Below are 20,784 nucleotides of genomic sequence, written 5' to 3' on the forward strand. Positions count from 1 at the left end.
TGTGTCGATTAATCGATTTTTGCCCATTCCTAGGGGAAAGCGAGCAAAAGCGATGGGCGAAGTGGGGCGAAGGGCAACCGCAAGCTGAAGCAAGCTGAAGAAACGGAGTAAAGCGTAGTCAAACACGAAGCCGAAATACTAAAAGCGTCTCAAGGTTATTCGACGATACTCTTTATAAATATCATTTGTGAATAACGCTCATTGGATTATCGTGTATACGCTCTATCACGACGAAACGGAGCGCAACAGTTTCGTTTTGTTATCTTTCGTGAAACTCGATGATCTAAAGTGACCGTAGATTTTTGGGGAGCGCCAATATATCGGCGTTTCTTCCGCGCAAATTCGTTTCACTGAAATCTTTTGCATGTAGCGTACAATGCGTTCGCGCAATCGATACGTAACGTTATATTGCAAGTAGAAACGAATTTTCTGTTCGTGCTAGGTTACGTTGTACCTGTGCGTCGGGTGTCGATTTATGATTGTCGCGTTATTTTGTGATATAATTTCAAATTAAACTAAATTAAACTAAATTAGTTTCTGCACATGTAAATAAAACAGTGTGTTTTTATATTTTGATTTGTGTGTGTATTTATTGTATTGTGTTGTATTTATTGTATATTCACGCATAATAATTATGTTGCAATGGAGATATGTTTAAAATTGCTTATGTGTTTCTTTAAAGAGTGCGAGCAAAGATGGCACAGAGATTTCCCGTGCCAAACGCAGGAAGCAATGGACCACCGCCTCAGCGATATCCGCCAGCGGCGGTACCGCCGAATCTGAGACAGTATTCTGGCCCCAACTTTCCGGTAAACATATATCTTTTGACTCTGATACACAAGGTATGTTTTCTATTGCTGAACTGGCTACACTAGTTCAGAGTTTATCTTCTTCACTCCATATTGGAAGGAAAAAGAGGCCTGTTCTTTTTAGCTGAACTTCTTGCACGGTTCATTGTTCCTCTGTTTCTTTTCACGTTGAAGAGAAAAAAAGAAAATATGAACTGTACAGAAAGTTCAATTAAAAAGAACAGGCCTCATATAAACTCTAAACTAGCCAGTTCAGCAATAGAAAACAAACCCATAATCAGATAAAATATTGATATAACATGTCGGATATATTGAGATTGACTTCCTGTGATACTTGATAATTATATGCAACGGTTACAATTTATAAATTATGCAAACGCTTGATATATGTAAGTTGATTTTGGTCACAAATGCAGCAAAGATCTGGATTTACTCCGCCACCGCAAATGGGTAACGCTGGGCCTGGTCCTGGTGGGATAATGAGACCAAGCCAACCCTATTCAAATATGCGTCAGGGCCCAATGCCTACCCCTCCTGTTGGAAAAAGAAGCGCGGACCAACGTATTCCTATGTCCCAGCAAAAACCGTAAGTATCGTGGTCATCAAGAGAAGTTTAAGATAAACGCTTTATATTTACTTTATGTATAAATTTTGTATCTATTAATCAAATTATATTTTAACAATTAGCTACTTTCTATTTTTTTTATTCATCCTTACTCTTGCATGAGTGTCCTTTTTATTATTTTTATCTATAACTTGATATTTGATCTAAATAGTACTATTCTGTTTATACTTGAGACCAAGTTTTATTAGGAACAACCACTGCAACCCAAGGCTTACAGAATTATTTATAATTTCTGTGTCTATGGTTTTCGAATAAACTCATTTAGGTATTTTTGGAACAGTGACTTTTCACATTCCACATCAAAGAAAAAGAAGAAATTGGCAGACAAAATACTGCCTCAGAAAGTGCGCGATTTGGTGCCAGAGTCGCAAGCTTATATGGACTTGCTGGCGTTCGAGAGGAAGTTGGATGCGACTATAATGCGAAAACGTCTCGATATTCAGGAAGCTTTGAAGCGTCCAATGAAACAGAAACGAAAATTGCGTATTTTTATCTCAAATACATTTTATCCGGCTAAGGAGGCAGGCGAAGGAGAGGAAGGATCTGTGGCATCCTGGGAACTTAGAGTCGAAGGGCGTCTTTTAGATGATACAAAAAATGATCCCAATAAGGTATAATATCACAATGGATTATCAAATATAATTATGATATCAATAAATAAATAAATATATATTATGTGTGCATGCGTGTGCGTGTAGTGTCTAATTATTTCATATAAATAAATATATTCAGTGATAACAATAACTGTATGAATTTTACAGGTGAAACGAAAGTTCTCGTCTTTCTTCAAAAGTTTGGTAATAGAATTGGACAAAGATCTGTATGGTCCTGACAATCATTTGGTCGAATGGCATCGTACGTTGACTACTCAAGAAACCGACGGTTTTCAAGTTAAAAGACCGGGTGACAAAAATGTTCGCTGCACAATCCTTCTGCTTCTTGATTATCAGCCATTGCAGGTAATCTTTTTTACATAAATTAATACATAAATTAATTGGTAATCTTTACATAAATTAATCATTTCATCACAATTGGTAAATGCTGTCCACATTGATTTTAAATTTAATTCCTGTAAATCTGTATATAATATTTCAGTTTAAATTGGACCCAAGATTAGCGCGGTTATTAGGTGTGCACACGCAGACACGACCCGTCATCATATCCGCGCTCTGGCAATATATAAAGACGCACAAGCTCCAAGACAGTCACGAGAGAGAATTTATTAACTGTGATAAATACTTGGAACAGATATTTGCCTGCCCACGAATGAAATTCGCCGAGATACCGCAACGATTGAATCCATTATTGCATCCACCCGATCCCATTGTAATAAATCATGTTATAAGTGTAGAAGGTAAGTGAGGTACAATTTTTATCCCTGATAAATATTAACGTTTTAGAAATAATTTCGTGGAGAACAAAGTATATCATGAGCTAAAATTAATTAAGAATATCTGATATAAAAGTTTATATTATTCAGGTACAGAAACAAAGCAGACCGCGTGTTATGACATCGACGTGGAAGTAGATGATACATTGAAGACGCAGATGAACAATTTCTTACTGTCGACTGCGAGCCAGCAGGAAATCCAGAGTTTGGACAACAAGATTCACGAAACCGTCGAAACGATTAATCAATTGAAGACTAATCGTGAGTTCTTCTTGAGTTTTGCTAAGGATCCGCAACAGTTCATCAACAAGTGGATCATCTCTCAGACTAGAGATTTAAAGACCATGACAGACGTTGTCGGCAATCCGGAAGAAGAACGGAGAGCTGAATTTTACTATCAACCTTGGGCACAAGAAGCCGTATGTCGTTATTTTTACACGAAAGTGCAGCAAAAACGAGCGGAATTGGAGCAAGCATTGGGTATCAGGAACTCGTAAAAGTATCAAAACTGTACTTGACCATTTTATCATAAAGCTATGTAAGATATTCGTAAGTGTTCGCCTTTATAATTATTGCAACATGTAACGCTATGGCTTATCTTTCAAAACATACATTTGTAACATTAATGTAGATTATGCGAAAAGATTGCATTTATTTACGCAAAGCAAATTTTATGCCTGTGTGGAAATAAAAATATAACAAAGAATTTCGTTTTTCACGTATGTAGTTGTATGACGAATATATCACAATTTCAATCGAATGTTTGTTCCAAAATTCGAACGGCGGACTTTAAATCGAAGAAAGGCTCAATGAAAGATAACCACTTTTTTTTTAAAGTACCCTGTACGTTTTTTAATGCATCTTTGTCACGATATTAACGTATCTCGGTACAGTCACAAGGATTTATTTTTGCATTTGTAGCGCATGTAAAATAATTATGTTAGAAGCTCAGTCTTTACGATAATTTATTTTTTCTTACGCAGATACACAGTATCTCTTGTATAAATAAGAATAATTATACATATCATTTACCGTACCGTTGTACACACTTGTTATATCTCTCTAATAGACACGTGAAATCTTTCACTGAGATACTAACATACATCGGCAGCATTCTGAAAAAAGTTAAATCGTTAATTTAATAAAGCAAGATCGAAAAATATTGGCAGATATTCATGATAATTTTTTAGGACTTACAAAAATTCTGTTGTTCTTGTGTGCCAAGGTAGAACACCATGTGTGGAACAAGTGTAACCATATATTAAAGCGAGATCGGGATCGGGCATCCCTTTTATTTGTAACTTTTCGGTGATTAGTTGGTCCGTAATTTCTTCCGAGTCAAGATTCCCCGTAGATACGGCTTTTGCCAATGACTGCGTCAACGTTACTATTTTCCCTTTGCTATCTATATCCGACAGTAATGATACATTTATCTTCGACTTGCTTCCTGTAATTACAACGTACAATTAATAACAATGATGAGAGAGATATGCTTAAACATCTAAATGATTGGTTATTGCAACAACTTCGCCGCCAAATGTTTTTTAGGTGACTTTTCGTTCATGCAGGTTAAATAATTTTATTTTAAAAAAGACAATGAGGTACTCAATATATAATATTAAATTTATAGTATTGAGTTACATGAAAATATATGACATGTGACATTTATTTGACTGTCATTCTATGACATTCACTGATGACTGATAAGGCATAAATGGAAAGCTCAATGAATATGTTAAAAAAGTACGGAAGTTTGAAATATCACTAGTTACAGAAAAATAATTATTATATTAAATTAAATTATATTACAACTATTTCGATAATAATCATCTTATCTGCAATGCAATTATATGACATGAGCAGTACTTTTTACATATTGTTTCGTATGCAACTGCACATGCGATTAGGAAATCGTTTTAAGAAATCGATTAGGAAAGCAACATCGTTCAACAATTATTCGAAAACCTTCGATTTTCTTAGAAATAATACAAATAATCGGGAGGAGGGGATATGGAGAGAAAAAAAATGCATACGCTACCAATTACTCCATTTTGACTAGGTGCCTTTGCATGTGGATTCCATGTAATATGCTCTACTAGATCAGGCCGCTTTCTCGCAAATTCTTCTTTAAGATTGATTTCATTTTTCTTAAAGAAACCTGAAAAAACAATATAAATAGAGAAAACTTAAATTCGCACAACAATCGTTCATATTCCTAAATCGAAAAATATGGTTTCTCGTTAAATTATATGTATATATATTTTTTTTTTCATTAAATGTTTTTATAAATTTTTGTTCTATTTGCAATTATCTACATTTATTCATAATTTGTGTAAACTATTCTTGTAAACTGTTCCTTATTTTGCTTCATAAAAATATAATTGATGTTTATTTCGCATATAATAACATTTTATAATCATTACTAATGTAACTAACTTATTATTTAATTATATAAAGATATTTACAAATGCATCAGAAATAAGCTTAATATATTAAAATGTATACAATTCATTTTTTTTATATCTGACAATTGGGATATATTATCTATACTAATATATAAAATCCTTACGAGTGGTGTATGTTTGAACATTAATAACTTAAAAACTATTGGACCGAATTTTTACCACAAGTATATGAAATAGGGGCAGAATTTTCCGGGGAGTGCTGTAAGGTGTGTAGTTTTTTGTTACCAATTTTCTGGAAACCGATTTTTTTAATTCTTTATTTTTTAAATATTAAAGAAATTAAAGAAATCGGTTTCCAGAAAATAGATAACGAAAAACTATACACCCTATAGCACTCCCCGGAAAATTCTACCCCTATTTTATATTTTTTTAAATTCAAACTCGGTCCAATAGTTTTTAAGTTAAAAACGTTCAAACATACATCACCTGGCCGAAATGTATGTTTGAACGTTTTTAACTTAAAAACTATTGGACCAAATTTTTGCCACAAGTATATGAAATAGGGGTAGAATTTTCCGGACAGTGCTATAGAGTGTTTTGACGTAGAACTACGTCTTTCCCCCCGGAGGGGGGAGTTATTAAATAAATAAATAAATAAATAAAGGAATGAAGGAATAAATAAAGGAATAAAGGAATAGGAATGAAGAAATGAAGGAATGAAGGAATGAAGGAAAAAAAAATTATTCTTTGTATAGGAAGCGAAAGTGTAACGAAAAAGATGAGGAAAAAGATAAGAATGTATAAAATTTACTGCAGAAGAAAGAATAAAAAAATAACTTAAATGTTAAAATGCTTCATATGTAAAAAAATATTTATTAATTTAAAATTGAATAAATAAAATTTTATTTTAAAAATATCTTTTTTTAAATGATTTGGTATTCAAGATCTCGAATATATCGTATATTCATGTATTCACTTATTATAAATGGTGATTGGTATATCGTTCGCCCGTTCGCCTGTCTTATGTGTGGCATGCTTCATATGTATGTGTCAACTTGCGAGGTTCGTTTCGCAAATGACTAAAAACTTACATAATTATTAAAAGTAAGGTATTGTAGTTTTCTTGCAATAACCAGCAGTTAAAACGAAAGAAAAAGACAGAGGGAGGGAGGGAGGGAAAGAGAGAGAGAGAGAGAGAGAGAGAGAGAGAGAGAGAGAGAGAGAGAGAAGAAAGAAAGCAGATGTGTGATAAAGGAAAAAGGTAAGGATGTTTTAAATATTAAATTTTTTATGATAATTTTATCTATATTATCTATATAGATTGCAAAATCTTGAATGTGCAAATTTTTCTTTCGATTTATCAAAATTTTTAATGATAATCTTACCTATGGTAAAAATTCGGTCCAATAGTTTTCAAGTTATTAACGTTCAAACACACACCACCCGTAAGGATTTTATATAATAGTATAAATTATAGGTATTTATTTTGTTGTCCAACCCGACTCCTTATGGAACTCCTTTAAGAAAAACGACTACCGGGCGAAGCCCGGGTAACCAGCTAGTATGGTATAAAATTAACAGTATGACTTTGGAAAAAATTTAAAGTTTTACTACAAGGCCAAGATTGTGATAACGATGGTGCGCTGGCAAATTTATTTTTATGTACATTTGAAATAAGGTTCATGCATAAGTAAATTTAATTTTTGCATTCTACATGTGTTATATGAAACGTCCTACAGAAGTTTAGGTGGTCTATGAAATCGGCTGATGAAAAGGAAAGGATGCTTTCATGTTGCATCATTTCCTGATATAATCGTCAATCTCTTTCGCTTAGCTCCAGGTAGCAAGCTGACGACATTTTGAAGTTAGATTGACGTTAAAATGACGACAAATCACGTCAGCTTACTACCTGAAGGTAAGCGAAAGAAATTGACGATTACATAAGCAATGAATTAACGAAATGATGCAATAAACAAACGTATAAAAACAAGGAAAAACTTAATTTCTACAAAACAAAACAACTGCGTTACTCATTAATGAATTCGACAGAACTGAGTTTTTGAAAAACAAAGACGCAACGTCGAACATAAACGCAAAGTGAAACAAGGCGTAGCTGATAAGCGTAAAGTTACGATTGAAGCGTTAGAGCCTCCGTACAAGACTTTCGTATAGTACTTACTTAAGGTGATCCTAAAGCCGTGATCCTAACCGGTTTTTTCTTAGCACTAATCTTTTAATTGGCTTTATAGAAATGCAAAATTCTTGTCTAGAATTAAAGTACGCATCAAAATCTAGGTCATGGTGGTCGAATTTATATCAAAAACGAAAAAAAATTTAATATTTTTTGTTATACGTGACGACCACCACATATAAATTCGACCACCATGACCTAGATTTTGATGCGTACTTTAATTCTAGACAAGAATTTTGCATTTCTATAAAGCCAATTAAAAGATTAGTGCTAAGAAAAAAAAACCGGTTAGGATCACGGCTTTAGGATCACCATAACGTAGTGTAACGAAACGTGGATCAACGCACAAGAAACGGTTACGGCGTTATACGTCAATACGTTTCTTATGCGTTGATCTACGTTTCATTACCATACGGAAGTTTTGTGCGGAGGCTCTTAAACTGTATCCTACTGCAAGATGCAATATTTCGTAACTAATACAATTCTTCTTTCAACCGATTATAATTGACTTATAACTTTATATCGATATATAGATATTTTTACTAATATTGTTGCTGAATATAATAAAAATATCTTTCGATCAGTATATTATGGCAGAAATCACGGTAATATAGCGTCTGTTTGCTGAACTAACTGCACTAGTTTCAAGTTTATCTTTCAGACTCTTAAAACATGTAACATGTATGAAACAGCACTATTCAATTTAAAATTTGCAACGTAAAGAGATTTCTTCGCAGCTCCAAATGCAATTGCTCCAAGATATCGCATTCAACGACGAAGAGACATTGAAATGAGACACATTTCAGTCAAGGTTCTGACAAGCGATAAAACTTGCATGACAAATTACACTTAAAAATTTTCTACGTAAACACACACGCACTCAACACATACTACGCTTACGCGAGCGTTACTTCTGTAACGTTTACTCCGCGTAAACGAGTGAATTAATCGTAAGTTACTACAGAAGTAACGCTCGCGTAAGCGTAAACGTATGTAGTAGTAACATACATAGATGTACAGATAAAAAATGATCTGTTTCTTTTCATTTTTTTTTCTTCGCGAATTTGCTTTCACATACAGATACAGTGATATATCAATACCAAATCGTATTTTTACCATTACGGTCAAAGAAGCTGATGTAAGGTATATCAAGTGTAATGCACCATCCAATTATACGCACACAGTCCAGGATGGACTCGTCGCACAGTCCGAGCACGATCACCAGGTGCTTAGGTATCTTGTTGGCTTTCGCGAGCGTGCGGACGAGCGTGTCGAGCTCCGCTGTGGTACCCGCGCGCCAGGGCTCCATGAACCACCGGTACGTCGCGTCGCACGCATAACGGATCGCGGTATACAGGTTATGAAAGAGATGCGCGAGCGCTAACAGCGTACGTAGGAGCACGTTTGCCACGTTCACGTTCATCCTGCTGCCGCGCGATCGCGTGTCTATACAACATAATCGGCTGTGAGGCACCGATCGGGCAGCGACGGTACGCGACGGTCAGCAACGGTCCTTCGGAGCGCCTGGAAGTGTCACGAGACTCACGAGATCCGTGCCCACTGCCCGCCGCCCGCCAGCGGTGCCTGCCTCCACCACAGTTGTTAGCGTGGATGAAAATGAACTGCACATGCGCGTGCGAGGTATGTAACCAATCAGAGCACCAATAATCTGTCTCACTTCCTCTCACTGTTATAAGTCTCTTCTCTTTCTAATTTATCGTTGCGTGTCAGACGCGCGTGTTTTGATTGGGATAATGTATGGAGACGCATGTTTGACGTGCGTTATAACGCGCAGAAACGCATGCATAAACAACAAGGGTTACATTTGAGATAGAAATAAAACATGATGTACAACCAGACGCGCGCTATATATTTATTTATTTTGGCACTATATATTTTTTAATTATATATATATATATATATATATATATATATATATATATATATATAGGTTAGGTACATACAAAATACAGATAAATTTTAATAATTTGTATAGCAATTGTACAAATGTGCCATATTACTTCTTCGTGTTATACACGAGTTGTATAACACAAATCAATAAATTATTTATGCTATCAATATTTAAACGGTCACAAATTAAAAGGAAATATCAAGGAAATATTCAGAAAATTATATAATATAACTTGTAACTTAATTTTATCTAATTTTTTTTATTCACAATATGACAACTATGTATATGTATATAGGTATATGTATATGTGACAAATGTATAAACTGTCTAGTTACATGATTTCTGCATTGATAATTGCAATAACAAAGTAAACGAAATGAAAAAACTAATAAAAGTTAAATCTGTTACATGCCCGTTTAAAAAGCGGATAAAAAGTATGTAAATAAGTTGATGACTCGTGTTGGCAATATTTTGTAAAAAAAAAAAGAAAAAAAAATATATAAAAATTATGAAATAATAAAAAATAAACAAAACATACAAAGACTTAATTATATAAATAATACAATAATATATATGTAAATATCATGCAAATTAAAGAATAGTAAAACAAAATAAAAAATAATAAAAAGTGCATAAAATGTAAAAAAAATGTAAAAGAGAATCATAGATAGCTTACACCAACCAAACACATAGTAAATTTTCTTCTCCTTTTATTATAATGGCAGCTAGCCTCATCGGGACTAATGCAGCCAGATAGAAAACACATCTATACTATTATATAAAACCCGACTGTTTGTCTGTCCGTCCGTCCGTCCGTCCGTCCATCTGTCCGCGAACTACTCATTCGTTAGTGGACCGAATTTTTATCAAGGGTACATGAAATAGGGGTAGAATTTCCCGAGTAGTGCTATAGGGTGTATAGTTTTTCGTTACCGATTTCTTTGGAAACCGATATTTTTTTGGAAATTGGTTTAATTGAAAGTAGTATTTTTCAATTTACAGCATTTTAAAGAGAAAGAGAGAGAGAGACTATTTGCGTGTTTTATTACATATGTTCTCCGGGGCGAAACCCGGGTAACCAGAGAGAGAGAGAGAGAGAGAGAGGAATAGAGGATATATAGCAAGGGAGAGATGATAGAGATGTACGATCGTGTCTATATTGTCTAGAGAGATAATTGATCATTTCCGCCTCTCTCTCTATCTCGTTGCTCTCTAGCTCATCTCTCTCTCTTCTCTCTCTTTCTCTTTCTTTTCTCTTCTCTCTCTCTTGCCGTTCTCTTTCGTCTTCTCTCTCTCTGCCTTTTCTCTCTCTCTCCTTCTCTCTCTTTCCCTCTGTTCTCCTCTTTCTCCTTGAGTCTTTCCTTCTCTCTCTCTCTCTCTCTCTCTCTCTCTCTCTCTCTCCTCCTCTCTCTCTCTCGCTTCTCCTCTTCTACCCTCATCTTTAGAGAGAGAGAAACTATTTGCGTGTTTTATTACATATTCTCCGGGGCAAAGCCCGGCGGGGCATGCTAGTGTTAATATCCTAGCTGGTTACCCGGGCTTCGCCCCGGAGAACATATGTAATAAAACACGCAAATAGTCTCTCTCTCTCTTTCTCTCTAAAATGATGTAAATTGAAAAATACTACTTTCAATTAAACCAATTTCCAAAAAAATATCGGTTCCCAAAGAAATCGGTTACGAAAAAATATACAGTTTATAGCACTCCTCGGGAAATTTTACCCTTGTTTTATATACAATTCTTTAAAATTCGATTAATTATTTCCCGAAAAATTCGTCAAACTTTTGATATCGATTTCCAAAGAAATTGGTAACGAAAAATTATATACTTTATAGCATTTCCCGGAATATTCAACCCCTACTTTATGTACAATTTTTTGAAATTCGGTCATTCGGAACCGGTTTCCAAAAAGATCGGTAACAAAAAATAGTACACTTTATAGCACTCCCCGGGAAATTCTACCTCTACTTCATATACAATTCTTTGCGATCCGGTCAATTAATTCCTAAAAAATTGGAAACATTAAAAAAAACCGGTTTCCAGAAAGATCGGTAACAAAAACTATACACATCATGGCGCTCCCCGTAAAATTCTACCCTTACTTCATATACAATTCTTTAAGATTCGGTCAATTAATTCTCAAAAAATTGAAAAAATTTCCGTACCGATTTCCAAAAAAATTGGTAACAAAAAATTATACACTTTATAGCACTCGTCGGAAAATTCTACCCCTGTTTCATATATAATTCTTTGAGATTCGGTTGATTATTTCCTGAAAAATTAAAGAAATTAAAAAAACCGGTTTCCAGAAAATCGGTAACGAAAAACTATACACCCTATAGCACTACCCGGGAAATTCTACCCCTATTTCATGTACCCTTGATAAAAATTCGGTCCACTAACGAATGAGTAGTTCGCGGACAGACGGACGGACGGACGGACGCACGGACAGACAAACAGTCGGGTTTTATATAATAGTATAGATTCTTTGCGATTCAATCAATTAATTCCTGAAAAATTGGAAAAATTTCTAATACCGGCTTCCAAAAAGATCCTTAACGAAAAATTATACACTTTATAGAACTCCCCGGAAAATTCTACCCCTGTTTCATACTTAATTCTTTGAGATTCAGTGAATTATTTCCCGAAAATTTGAAAAAATTAGAAAAACCGGTTTCCAGAAAATCGGTAACGAAAAACTATACACATCATAACACTCCCCTGAAAATTCTACCCCTGTTTCATATACTTATACACATATATAATTCTTTGAGATTCGGTCGATTATTTCCCGAAAAATTGAAGAAATTAAAAAAACCGGTTTCCAGAAAATCGGTAACGAAAAACTATACACCCTATAGCACTAACCGGGAAATTCTACCCCTATTTCATGTACCCTTGATAAAAATTCGGTCCACTAACGAATGAGTAGTTCGCGGACAGACGGACGGACGGACGGACGGACGGACAGACAAACAGTCGGGTTTTATATAATAGTATGATAGATTAATGTAAGTTAACAAAGTCAGTTCCAAGCATACATATATAAAATAGAAATTTTATTGACAAACATTAATACATGAAAATAAAAAAATGTCATACTAAATAAAGTTAAAAATATACAATAATAAAAATATGCAATTTGTGTAAAACAAAATGTCTTGACTCCTAATATTCCTATACCAAAATATATTTATTAATTTCTTGTGTCCAACTCAATCATTAGTCCATACTTCAGTTACTCGATCCACCTCAGTACGAACCAAAGAAAGAGTGGAAAAGAAAGTAACTTAATATATTTACAGTTAAAACTTTAATATTTAATACTTATAACACTGTGTGTATGTAACTATGAAATCTATTTATTATAAACATAGCATGCAAACAGAAAATAAAGATAAAGAAAATTATAAGTTGTTATTACCATGACCATAAACTGTTATAACATAAACACGTGAAAGTATATGCTAGCAAATACAATGTCACAATCAGTCATACACTTAAGAAATATAAATTAGTAATGGTGTATAAAAATAAAACTGTCTATATATATATATATATATGTGTGTGTGTGTGTGTGTGTGAAATAAAAAGAAAGCAATATATATTATATATGAAAAAAAAGACTTATAAATGTAAAATATTCAAAAGTTTTCTGTTTCTTTTACGAATACGTTTACATGCCTTATTATGTTGTTTTAAAGTATAATAAATGCGCATACGGAAAAATAATTTTATTAAATAAATTGTTGGGAAATGTAAACACGGCGCTTCAAAAGTTACATTCTGTGCAAGTTGAAATAAATAGATACCAATGTTTTTTTTAAAGCAATTACTTTCAAACGTTTTCACAAATATTTCCTCTAATTGATGGATATAAGCACAAAAATTATTACTTGGTAAATTTAATTTTTCAAAAAGATTTTCCTCTGTATTGTAAGCTCGGAAAGAACAATACAAAGCAGTATCATCTAAGACAGTCAAAATTTTCATTTACATAATCTGTACACGCTTCACACGTATGCATTTCTGTACATTTTTTTTATTAAATATCCGAAAACATATTTAAAGGCATTTACTTCTGGTAGTTCCATGTTATGATAATCGTGATTAGGAATATCTAAAATTACACGTGCCGTAGATGGAATAAATTCTGAGGAAGTAGACGGATTCGAACCTGACATACGAACTAAACTTAACATGCGATCATTATCCACAGCACAATTTTGCGTATCTGAATGTTGTAACATCTTCATACTAAATAATTTTTTAAAGGCACGACTAAATTGTATCGGTGTCGGATTTACACAATTACCGCCTTGTTGTCTAACACAGCCAAAGAAATTTTCTAAACAATCTTGATTGATTCTTCGTGTCCAAATATGTGGAAAATTATGACATTTTAATTTTTCCTAAAGTTGCATCATGCTGTTGATAGTTATTTGCCAACATTCGAAGCATTGAACTTTTACACGAGATCCTTTGTCATTAATTACTTTAATAGTTTTTAAAAAACATAACATTTCTTCTAAAAATTCAATTTGTTTTTCGCTTCCTGTAAATACTTGCGCATATTCCTTTGGACTATTTAAAGTGGAAGAATTTAAAATATCGAATAATTTATCAAAATGGTCGATAAAATCTATTGTTCCAACTGCTGCGCTTGGAAGAAGGCCCAAGGACAAGTAAGTGCACATACCTGCACACATACGATTACTGAGAACTTGAACAGCGTCGTATGGTACTCTCATTTTATCAAAATTACTTGGTTCGATATGCTTTTGAGTTAACTTTGGGGCCAATTTTATCCACTGTTTACTGTTGCTGTTATAAAATTCAATAATATCATCCCATGAAACAACTTTGTTATTTCCAAATTGTATATTATGTTTCAACAAATTATCACGAGTTCTTTTCATTAAATGCGGAGTATCGAATATATATAGTACCTCATGTCCGTCAACTAAAAAGATTGAATTTTGTACAGAAATATCTAATTCTCGGGATAGTTGTGTAAAGTTAGATCCCATGTCCAAAATTAAAGCATCCCCAGTAGCAGCGCAATGTTGTAATTTACGTATAACATCAAATAGAATAGGTTTCAATACATTAAATTTACATGCATTCTCGACAAAACAAAAGCAAAGGGGAAGTTTCCAATTACCTTCAATGCTACGTGCCATAATAACTAAAACACTTTTTGCAGGTAACGGTTCTTTCTGATCATTACCGGTATCTTGAAAACCAATTATTTCATCTTGTGAAACATTGTAAAATAAATGAGCTTGTAGACTCATTTCATCAATGCACAAAATGCAATGACGTTCTAATAGTGGCAATGAATTTAACTTTACAGCTAACACATTAAAAATTTTATCATTTATACCGGGTTTAATTTGCCACGTTTGTGTAAACTTATGTAGACTGCGTATGGCAGGTAATGCTAATTCTTTTTGAAGTTCTTTATAACATCGCGGACTTAGAAAGTATATACCTAAAGCAAATTGTTTAAATTCGGAACTATACCGTCTTCCACGTTTGCTTTTAATTTGTGCATCAATTTGGGCAAATAACAATCGTGCGAAAGTCGGAGAAAAAACTTACAGCCTAATTGACGTAGAATCTCATGGTCCTTAAGCTTTTCTTTTTCTGCTTTCTTCTTCCTTACAGTTAAAATCTTCACTTTTTTCTGAAGCCGTCTGTTTCTTTCGTCCAATGTTTTTACTCTTCCTTGTAATCGTACAATGCGTTGTTGCAGTATTTTCTTCCGCGGATTTTTTTCTCTTCTTATTGTGCTGCTGGACGTGCTCCTATACATAACATATACATATATTATAGCAAAAAACAGATAGTAAACCTGTAAAAAGAAAGTTGAAGTATTAATTACAATTTTAGAAATGTCAATAACGTGAATAACGAAAAAATATAAAAATAAAATAAACCAAATATTTATTATAAACTCTTAAAAAACTTATTTGAATATTAAAATTAAATAGATATAGTATTGATAACCTTATTTATTTAAAATTATCTTATATATGTGTGTGTGTGTGTGCATGTGTTCCTTATATGTATGTATATGCAGACATGTTAAAATAAGACAATTGTTTTTATAAATACACGTACTCTCACGTAATATTATTTATGTCTTGTTATATTAAATGCAGAATGCAATTTTTAAAAAAAAAGAAACATAAAATGGACTGTAATAAGTTGTAAGTTTAAATCAAAATCTACAGACTAATTATAAAAAACAGTATAAAAGAAATAATAATTATAAAAACACATATGTATGAATATAATGTAAATACAAATACGTACGGCTTAGCAATAATATGGACATCTTTATCACATTTTGGCATCTGCTCTGTTATAGGCGGGAATGATTTCGACTGTGTCACTGAAACATACCATTTTAGTGTAATATTACTTTTTATTGCTAAATATAAAATGTTTAAAAAAAGTTAATTATAAGAACAAAATACTATCATCTATAATAGAAAGATAAATACATTTTCAAATATTTAAGTACCTATTTGTTTCCTCTTGTTGTAAAATATAAAGATTTTTTTCTTCAGGTAGCTCTTCATCCATCTTTTCATTTGCTGATGTTGTAATACATGCATTGCTATAAATTATATGCAATATCATTAATTATAATGTGTATTATATTATCAAAAATATTGTTTAATATTGTTTAATATACAATATACTATTGAATATAAAAAACCACATTCTTTAGAATAGAAAAGATTATACATTATAAGATGTGTATGGGCTTACTTTCTTCCAAAAAATATTGTTGGTACAGCATCTAGTTGAAGATGAGCTCTACTCTTACTTTATCTTGTACCACTTTTCTTCAAAATGTAAGTGGCACAATCGATAATTGCAATGGCCATATTCTGCACCCATTGCTTCCAAATCTAATCTTTCACAAGCACGTATCCATTGCAACCATCTGTAAATATTATTCAAATTTGTAAATATGTAAAGAAATATTGTAATAATATATACATATGCATGCACACATAATAATATACATACGTTTAGAAATATCAAAATAGTATTTTATAATATGTAAATTTATACTTGTTTTAAAAAATAATAATTAATAAATAAAATAAAATCATTATACCTTTCAAAGGAACATCCTTTGAAAACCGAAAAAAATGTTGTTTTTCCACAATATTTTTGTTGCATTCCCGAACAACACACCACGCGCTTGATTAATGGTCGATTTTTTTCTTCCAGATTTTCCCTCTCTCAAGATTTCTTCACAAATACCTGCAACAAAGCTAAGACCAAAGTGCTTTTCCTTTATAAGAGAATCGAGAATCTGTACACTTTTTGTACAGATTAACTATGCTCCGTAAAGAAAATAATTTGTTCTCGGTTTTCTTGCACCGTTTACTAAACACCTGTACACTATTCACTGAGGACTTATCACTTCACCACTTTATCACTTTATTATTTCTCGCATCAAATCACATCAGATGTCCGTTGCCGCCACTAGAGTCCCTTTATAAGAGTCTGGACAGACTGGTCCTTATTTTCATTGGACGTGCAACACCATGGCGGAACCAATCACGAGCGATAAATGGAGGCCCTCTCAGGGCGCGTATTATGGAACTTTCCGAAATGGATTCTGATCGGAATTGTTATTTCCTACATTTCTATTATGTTTTCAGGGAAAACAGCATAATTTCGATCAGAATCCATTCCGAAAAGTTCCATAATACATGCCAGTACACACTAAAGCGGGGAGTACACACTTCTGCATAACGCATAATGCGTAAGCATAAGAAAATTGATTGGTCTATTTTTTTATGCACATGTGTATGGACCAATCAATTTTCTTATACTTACGCATTATGCGTTATGCAGAAATGTGTGCTCCCCGCTTAACAATATCGTTACGTGCTTTGCTACAGTGTTATATGTATATCTGTGCAAAGCACGAAATTATGTTGTTAACATTTATACTGAATAGGTGTCTTATAATTAAAAATAAAGAATTACGAAATTAACAAAAAATGACATTAATGTCAAAATATTTTTATTAAAAGTTTGAAAAAGAAAATATTTAAATATATTTTTACATTTTATATGTATAATACAGTGAATATATCTTATAATATACTTTATAATATATAAATATCTCTACTATACCTTATACAATATACTAATCTAACTACTTAATTATTGAATGCATACTCATAGTTTTACTATTGTAAGCATTTAAAATTCCTTTTTTGCATTCAATTTTAACTCTATATAAAATAAAACGTTTCATTATTTTTTCGAAAATATTGTGGCAATTTAACAATGTATCACATTGAATGTGTTTCAGTTTAACTATATAAAATTTAACGAAATCAACTTTTGCGTATTTCAAATGAGGTAAATAACGTCGTATTTCAATTTCCATATGATAAAAAAATCTAAAAGTTTCATCATTCACGAAAAACAATGTATTTGGTTTATAACATCTAAGGCGAAGTAATGCAGAATATTGTGAACTACCATTATATGTTGTGGATCCAGCAGAATTTATACATTGTTTACAAACTTTAGTTAATTTCGAAACTCTAGTTAAAATGTATCCACATATGCCATACAATGAATTTAATTCTTTTTTTGATATACCTATAACTTTATTTTCTATTCCAGGAGGAAGGACAGGAGAAATTTCTTCAAATTGATTATAATTAGTTTTAGCTGGCCGTCTTAAAAAATCAGCAATGAAAGAACCTTCATCTTGGTCATAATTTGTATTTTGTAACGTTTGTAAGTACTGAGAAACCATCAGAACTTTTAAACTGTGTTTAAACTGTAAAGCGTTCGGAATTGGAAATTTTTTTCTAATATTTGAGAAAAGATTTTCCACGCAGTCTTGAGAAAATCGACCAGCAAGAACGTACGAATATCCTCGTTTATTAATTAAATAATTAGTAAGTTCAATTACAGATTTTGTAGTTATTAAAATGCCTCTTTGGACTGGTTTAAATCGCTGATCTGAACCAATTTTTACATCACGGAATAACTCAATTACCGAATTTAGGAACTGTATGCTTTCATTAAATTTATTTTGTGTTCTTTCATTGTTTTCTTTTTTACCTAAAGCCATCATAGGACTTCGTGCAGTTATTAATCCAAACCATTTAGACATTATTTCAGTAAATTTTGCTGTTGTTTCATATTTTTTATTACCATTTTCATGGTCCATATAATTAAATGCACCACTCACATATCTATTTAACATATTCACTGCGTGACCAACTTTCATTTTATTAAACGTTGTCGTTTTAATAACATTTTCATTTAACTTTGGTGCAAGTTTTAAATGATAATCTTTTTGTTCGGCTACTAATTCTTTAAAATGTTCAAATTGTACAATATCAGAAGATAACTTTAAAGTTTTTACAAATTTTTCAGGCAATAATATAACTTTATTATTAATCAGACAGACTCGGAGATTCTTAAATAGATGTGGAGCGTCAGCAAAGAAAAATAATCTACGTGATTCATCAACTGGATGAGATATTGAATTTACAATTTCACCATACCTACTAGCAGATACGTTTCCAAAAGCTCTCCACATTGCTTGGTTTACTCCACCCATATCGGATGTAATACTGTGCACATAAAGACCAATTAATTCTGCTTTTCTAATAATTTCTTCAATGATAGGTTTCAGTTTAACACCATCAAATCCGTTTGGAGTAAAATAATACCCTACGACTTGTTTCCATCTAGTAAAAATGCCAGCAAGCATTATGACCAAACCATGCGTTGCTTCTGTTTTTTTTCCTATACAATTTAAATGTGAAAATAATACAAAGAATGAAATAATGCAAAGAATGAAATGTGAAATATGAAAGTATACATATTTATAGGTAGGTGTTTCATGCGCCATAAAATGTAAGAAAATTGAAAAATATATAATATAGGAAAAATGTTAACAAATGAATAAAACTTGTTACAGAAAAGAAGCATGCAAATTACCAAAAGTGTTAGGAATAGTAGTATCACCAAAACGTGAATTTGTTGATAAATCAACTTGATTCCCACTCATAATACTCATTTCGTCCAATGCAAGCATGCAATCTCTTTGTCTGTCATCTTCAAATTGTTCAACTTTTTCTTTTAGAGCCTCAAATATATCATCACAAATTCCAGGTTCAAATGTAATCGTTTCTAATCTTCTACGAAGTGTTCTAGTAGATGGCAAAGGAATATTTTGTTTCATAAGTTCTTGGTAACCACTATTGGAACATGATACTTTTAACCGAAGTGCTTTTTTTATGGTTTCTTCAGACCATTTATGTACAGTTTTACAACTAGAATCACGTTGGAGCCATTTGATTTGGTCATCATTGAATACTTTGTGTAAAATTTCTGTAGATTTTAATAAACTTTTCTCAACACGTATTCTGTTGTTACTTCTCAGCCGTCTGATACGTCTTAATAAAAAGTTATTTGATCTTAGTACTTTTCGAACGGATACATCTGCAGCTTGAAGCTTAGCATTTGCCACTTTTAATTGTTTTTCCAGATTTTCAGCTTTTAGAACAGCAATTTTCAATGCTTCATCTAACGTTGATGTAGTTGTACAATCTGTTGGAGTTTCATAATCCGTGGAATTGGTTTTTTCACAAATATTATTAACTTCAGTACTCGGTAATTTACTAGTAAAAACTTCTATTGAATTCATTTGTTGATTTGGTTCCATATTTACTTCCACAATTTCGTCATGCGATGAACTATTGGTATTACAATCTGTTGATGATTGATCATTTAACGGTGGAGAAACTGAAGAAGCTGCAGGTTTTATCTGGCAAGGAGAATACAAAAATGTTGAAAAATGCACATTTTTAGTAAAATTATCATTATTTCCTTGTTTCTTATATATGTGTATATATATATATATATATATATATATATATATATATATACACATATATGACATAAAAAATAATAAAAATAAAACTTACATTAACATTATGATTATAAAAAATAGTTGGCTCAGCATCATCTTTTAATTTTTGTTTACCATCTACACGAGGTTTTTCCCACATTGCATCAGAAAAATGTGACTATAAATAAAATCATTTAGATTAATATCATAGTTCCTTCATTAGTTATTTATTATAAAAATACATTTTCATACTTACATGACAAATAAGTCCATGCTCAGGAGGTTTCCAATTAGGCCACAGATTGTTGATATTTTTTATCCAATTTAATTTTTTTTTTACATCTTTTGGAAATCTTCTCATAGAATATCCTTTTTTATTGTTGTTAGTACATCCAGGTATACAACAACCAGCCATTATGCCAGAGAAAACCCTTTTAAAAGTGAAACACGTACATTTATCTATGTATGTATCGTATGTACATCTCGATATTTTCAAGTTTTAGTTATCTTATCTCTCTATTAAACTAAAAT

General features: G+C 32.3%; 2 protein-coding genes across 5 annotated transcripts; one reads left to right on the forward strand and one right to left on the reverse strand.

The window, feature by feature from the left end:
- Positions 1 to 20: 20 nt before the first annotated feature.
- On the forward strand, positions 21 to 3,939 carry Bap60 (Brahma-associated protein 60). Of its 3 annotated transcripts, none has more exons than XM_077421345.1 (7): positions 21 to 154; positions 683 to 809; positions 1,226 to 1,395; positions 1,715 to 2,045; positions 2,196 to 2,393; positions 2,530 to 2,788; positions 2,915 to 3,939. In XM_077421345.1, the coding sequence occupies exons 2-7, from the start codon at positions 696 to 698 to the stop codon at positions 3,319 to 3,321; spliced, it is 1,479 nt and encodes a 492-aa protein (XP_077277471.1). In that variant the 5' UTR covers positions 21 to 154; positions 683 to 695; the 3' UTR covers positions 3,322 to 3,939. The 3 variants fall into 3 exon arrangements, with proteins under 3 accessions (XP_077277471.1, XP_077277470.1, XP_077277469.1); XM_077421344.1 differs by having other exon boundaries at positions 64 to 154; positions 685 to 809; positions 1,700 to 2,045; XM_077421343.1 differs by lacking the exon at positions 21 to 154 and adding an exon at positions 403 to 545 and having other exon boundaries at positions 1,700 to 2,045.
- Positions 3,773 to 16,252, reverse strand: Tango14 (transport and golgi organization 14). Of its 2 annotated transcripts, XM_077421346.1 has the most exons (7): positions 16,116 to 16,252; positions 15,865 to 15,960; positions 15,654 to 15,732; positions 14,937 to 15,142; positions 4,863 to 4,982; positions 4,022 to 4,271; positions 3,773 to 3,939 (listed from the first exon to the last, which is right to left on the reverse strand). In XM_077421346.1, exons 1-7 carry the CDS (start codon positions 16,144 to 16,146, stop codon positions 3,849 to 3,851), a joined length of 873 nt encoding a protein of 290 aa, XP_077277472.1. In that variant the 5' UTR covers positions 16,147 to 16,252; the 3' UTR covers positions 3,773 to 3,848. The 2 variants fall into 2 exon arrangements, with proteins under 2 accessions (XP_077277472.1, XP_077277473.1); XM_077421347.1 differs by lacking the exons at positions 14,937 to 15,142; positions 15,654 to 15,732; positions 15,865 to 15,960; positions 16,116 to 16,252 and adding an exon at positions 8,537 to 9,004.
- Positions 16,253 to 20,784: the final 4,532 nt, after the last annotated feature.

Source organism: Temnothorax americanus, unplaced genomic scaffold (assembly GCF_048541705.1).
Source record: "Temnothorax americanus isolate GAGA-0224 unplaced genomic scaffold, ASM4854170v1 Scaffold66, whole genome shotgun sequence".
NCBI lineage: Eukaryota > Metazoa > Arthropoda > Insecta > Hymenoptera > Formicidae > Temnothorax > Temnothorax americanus.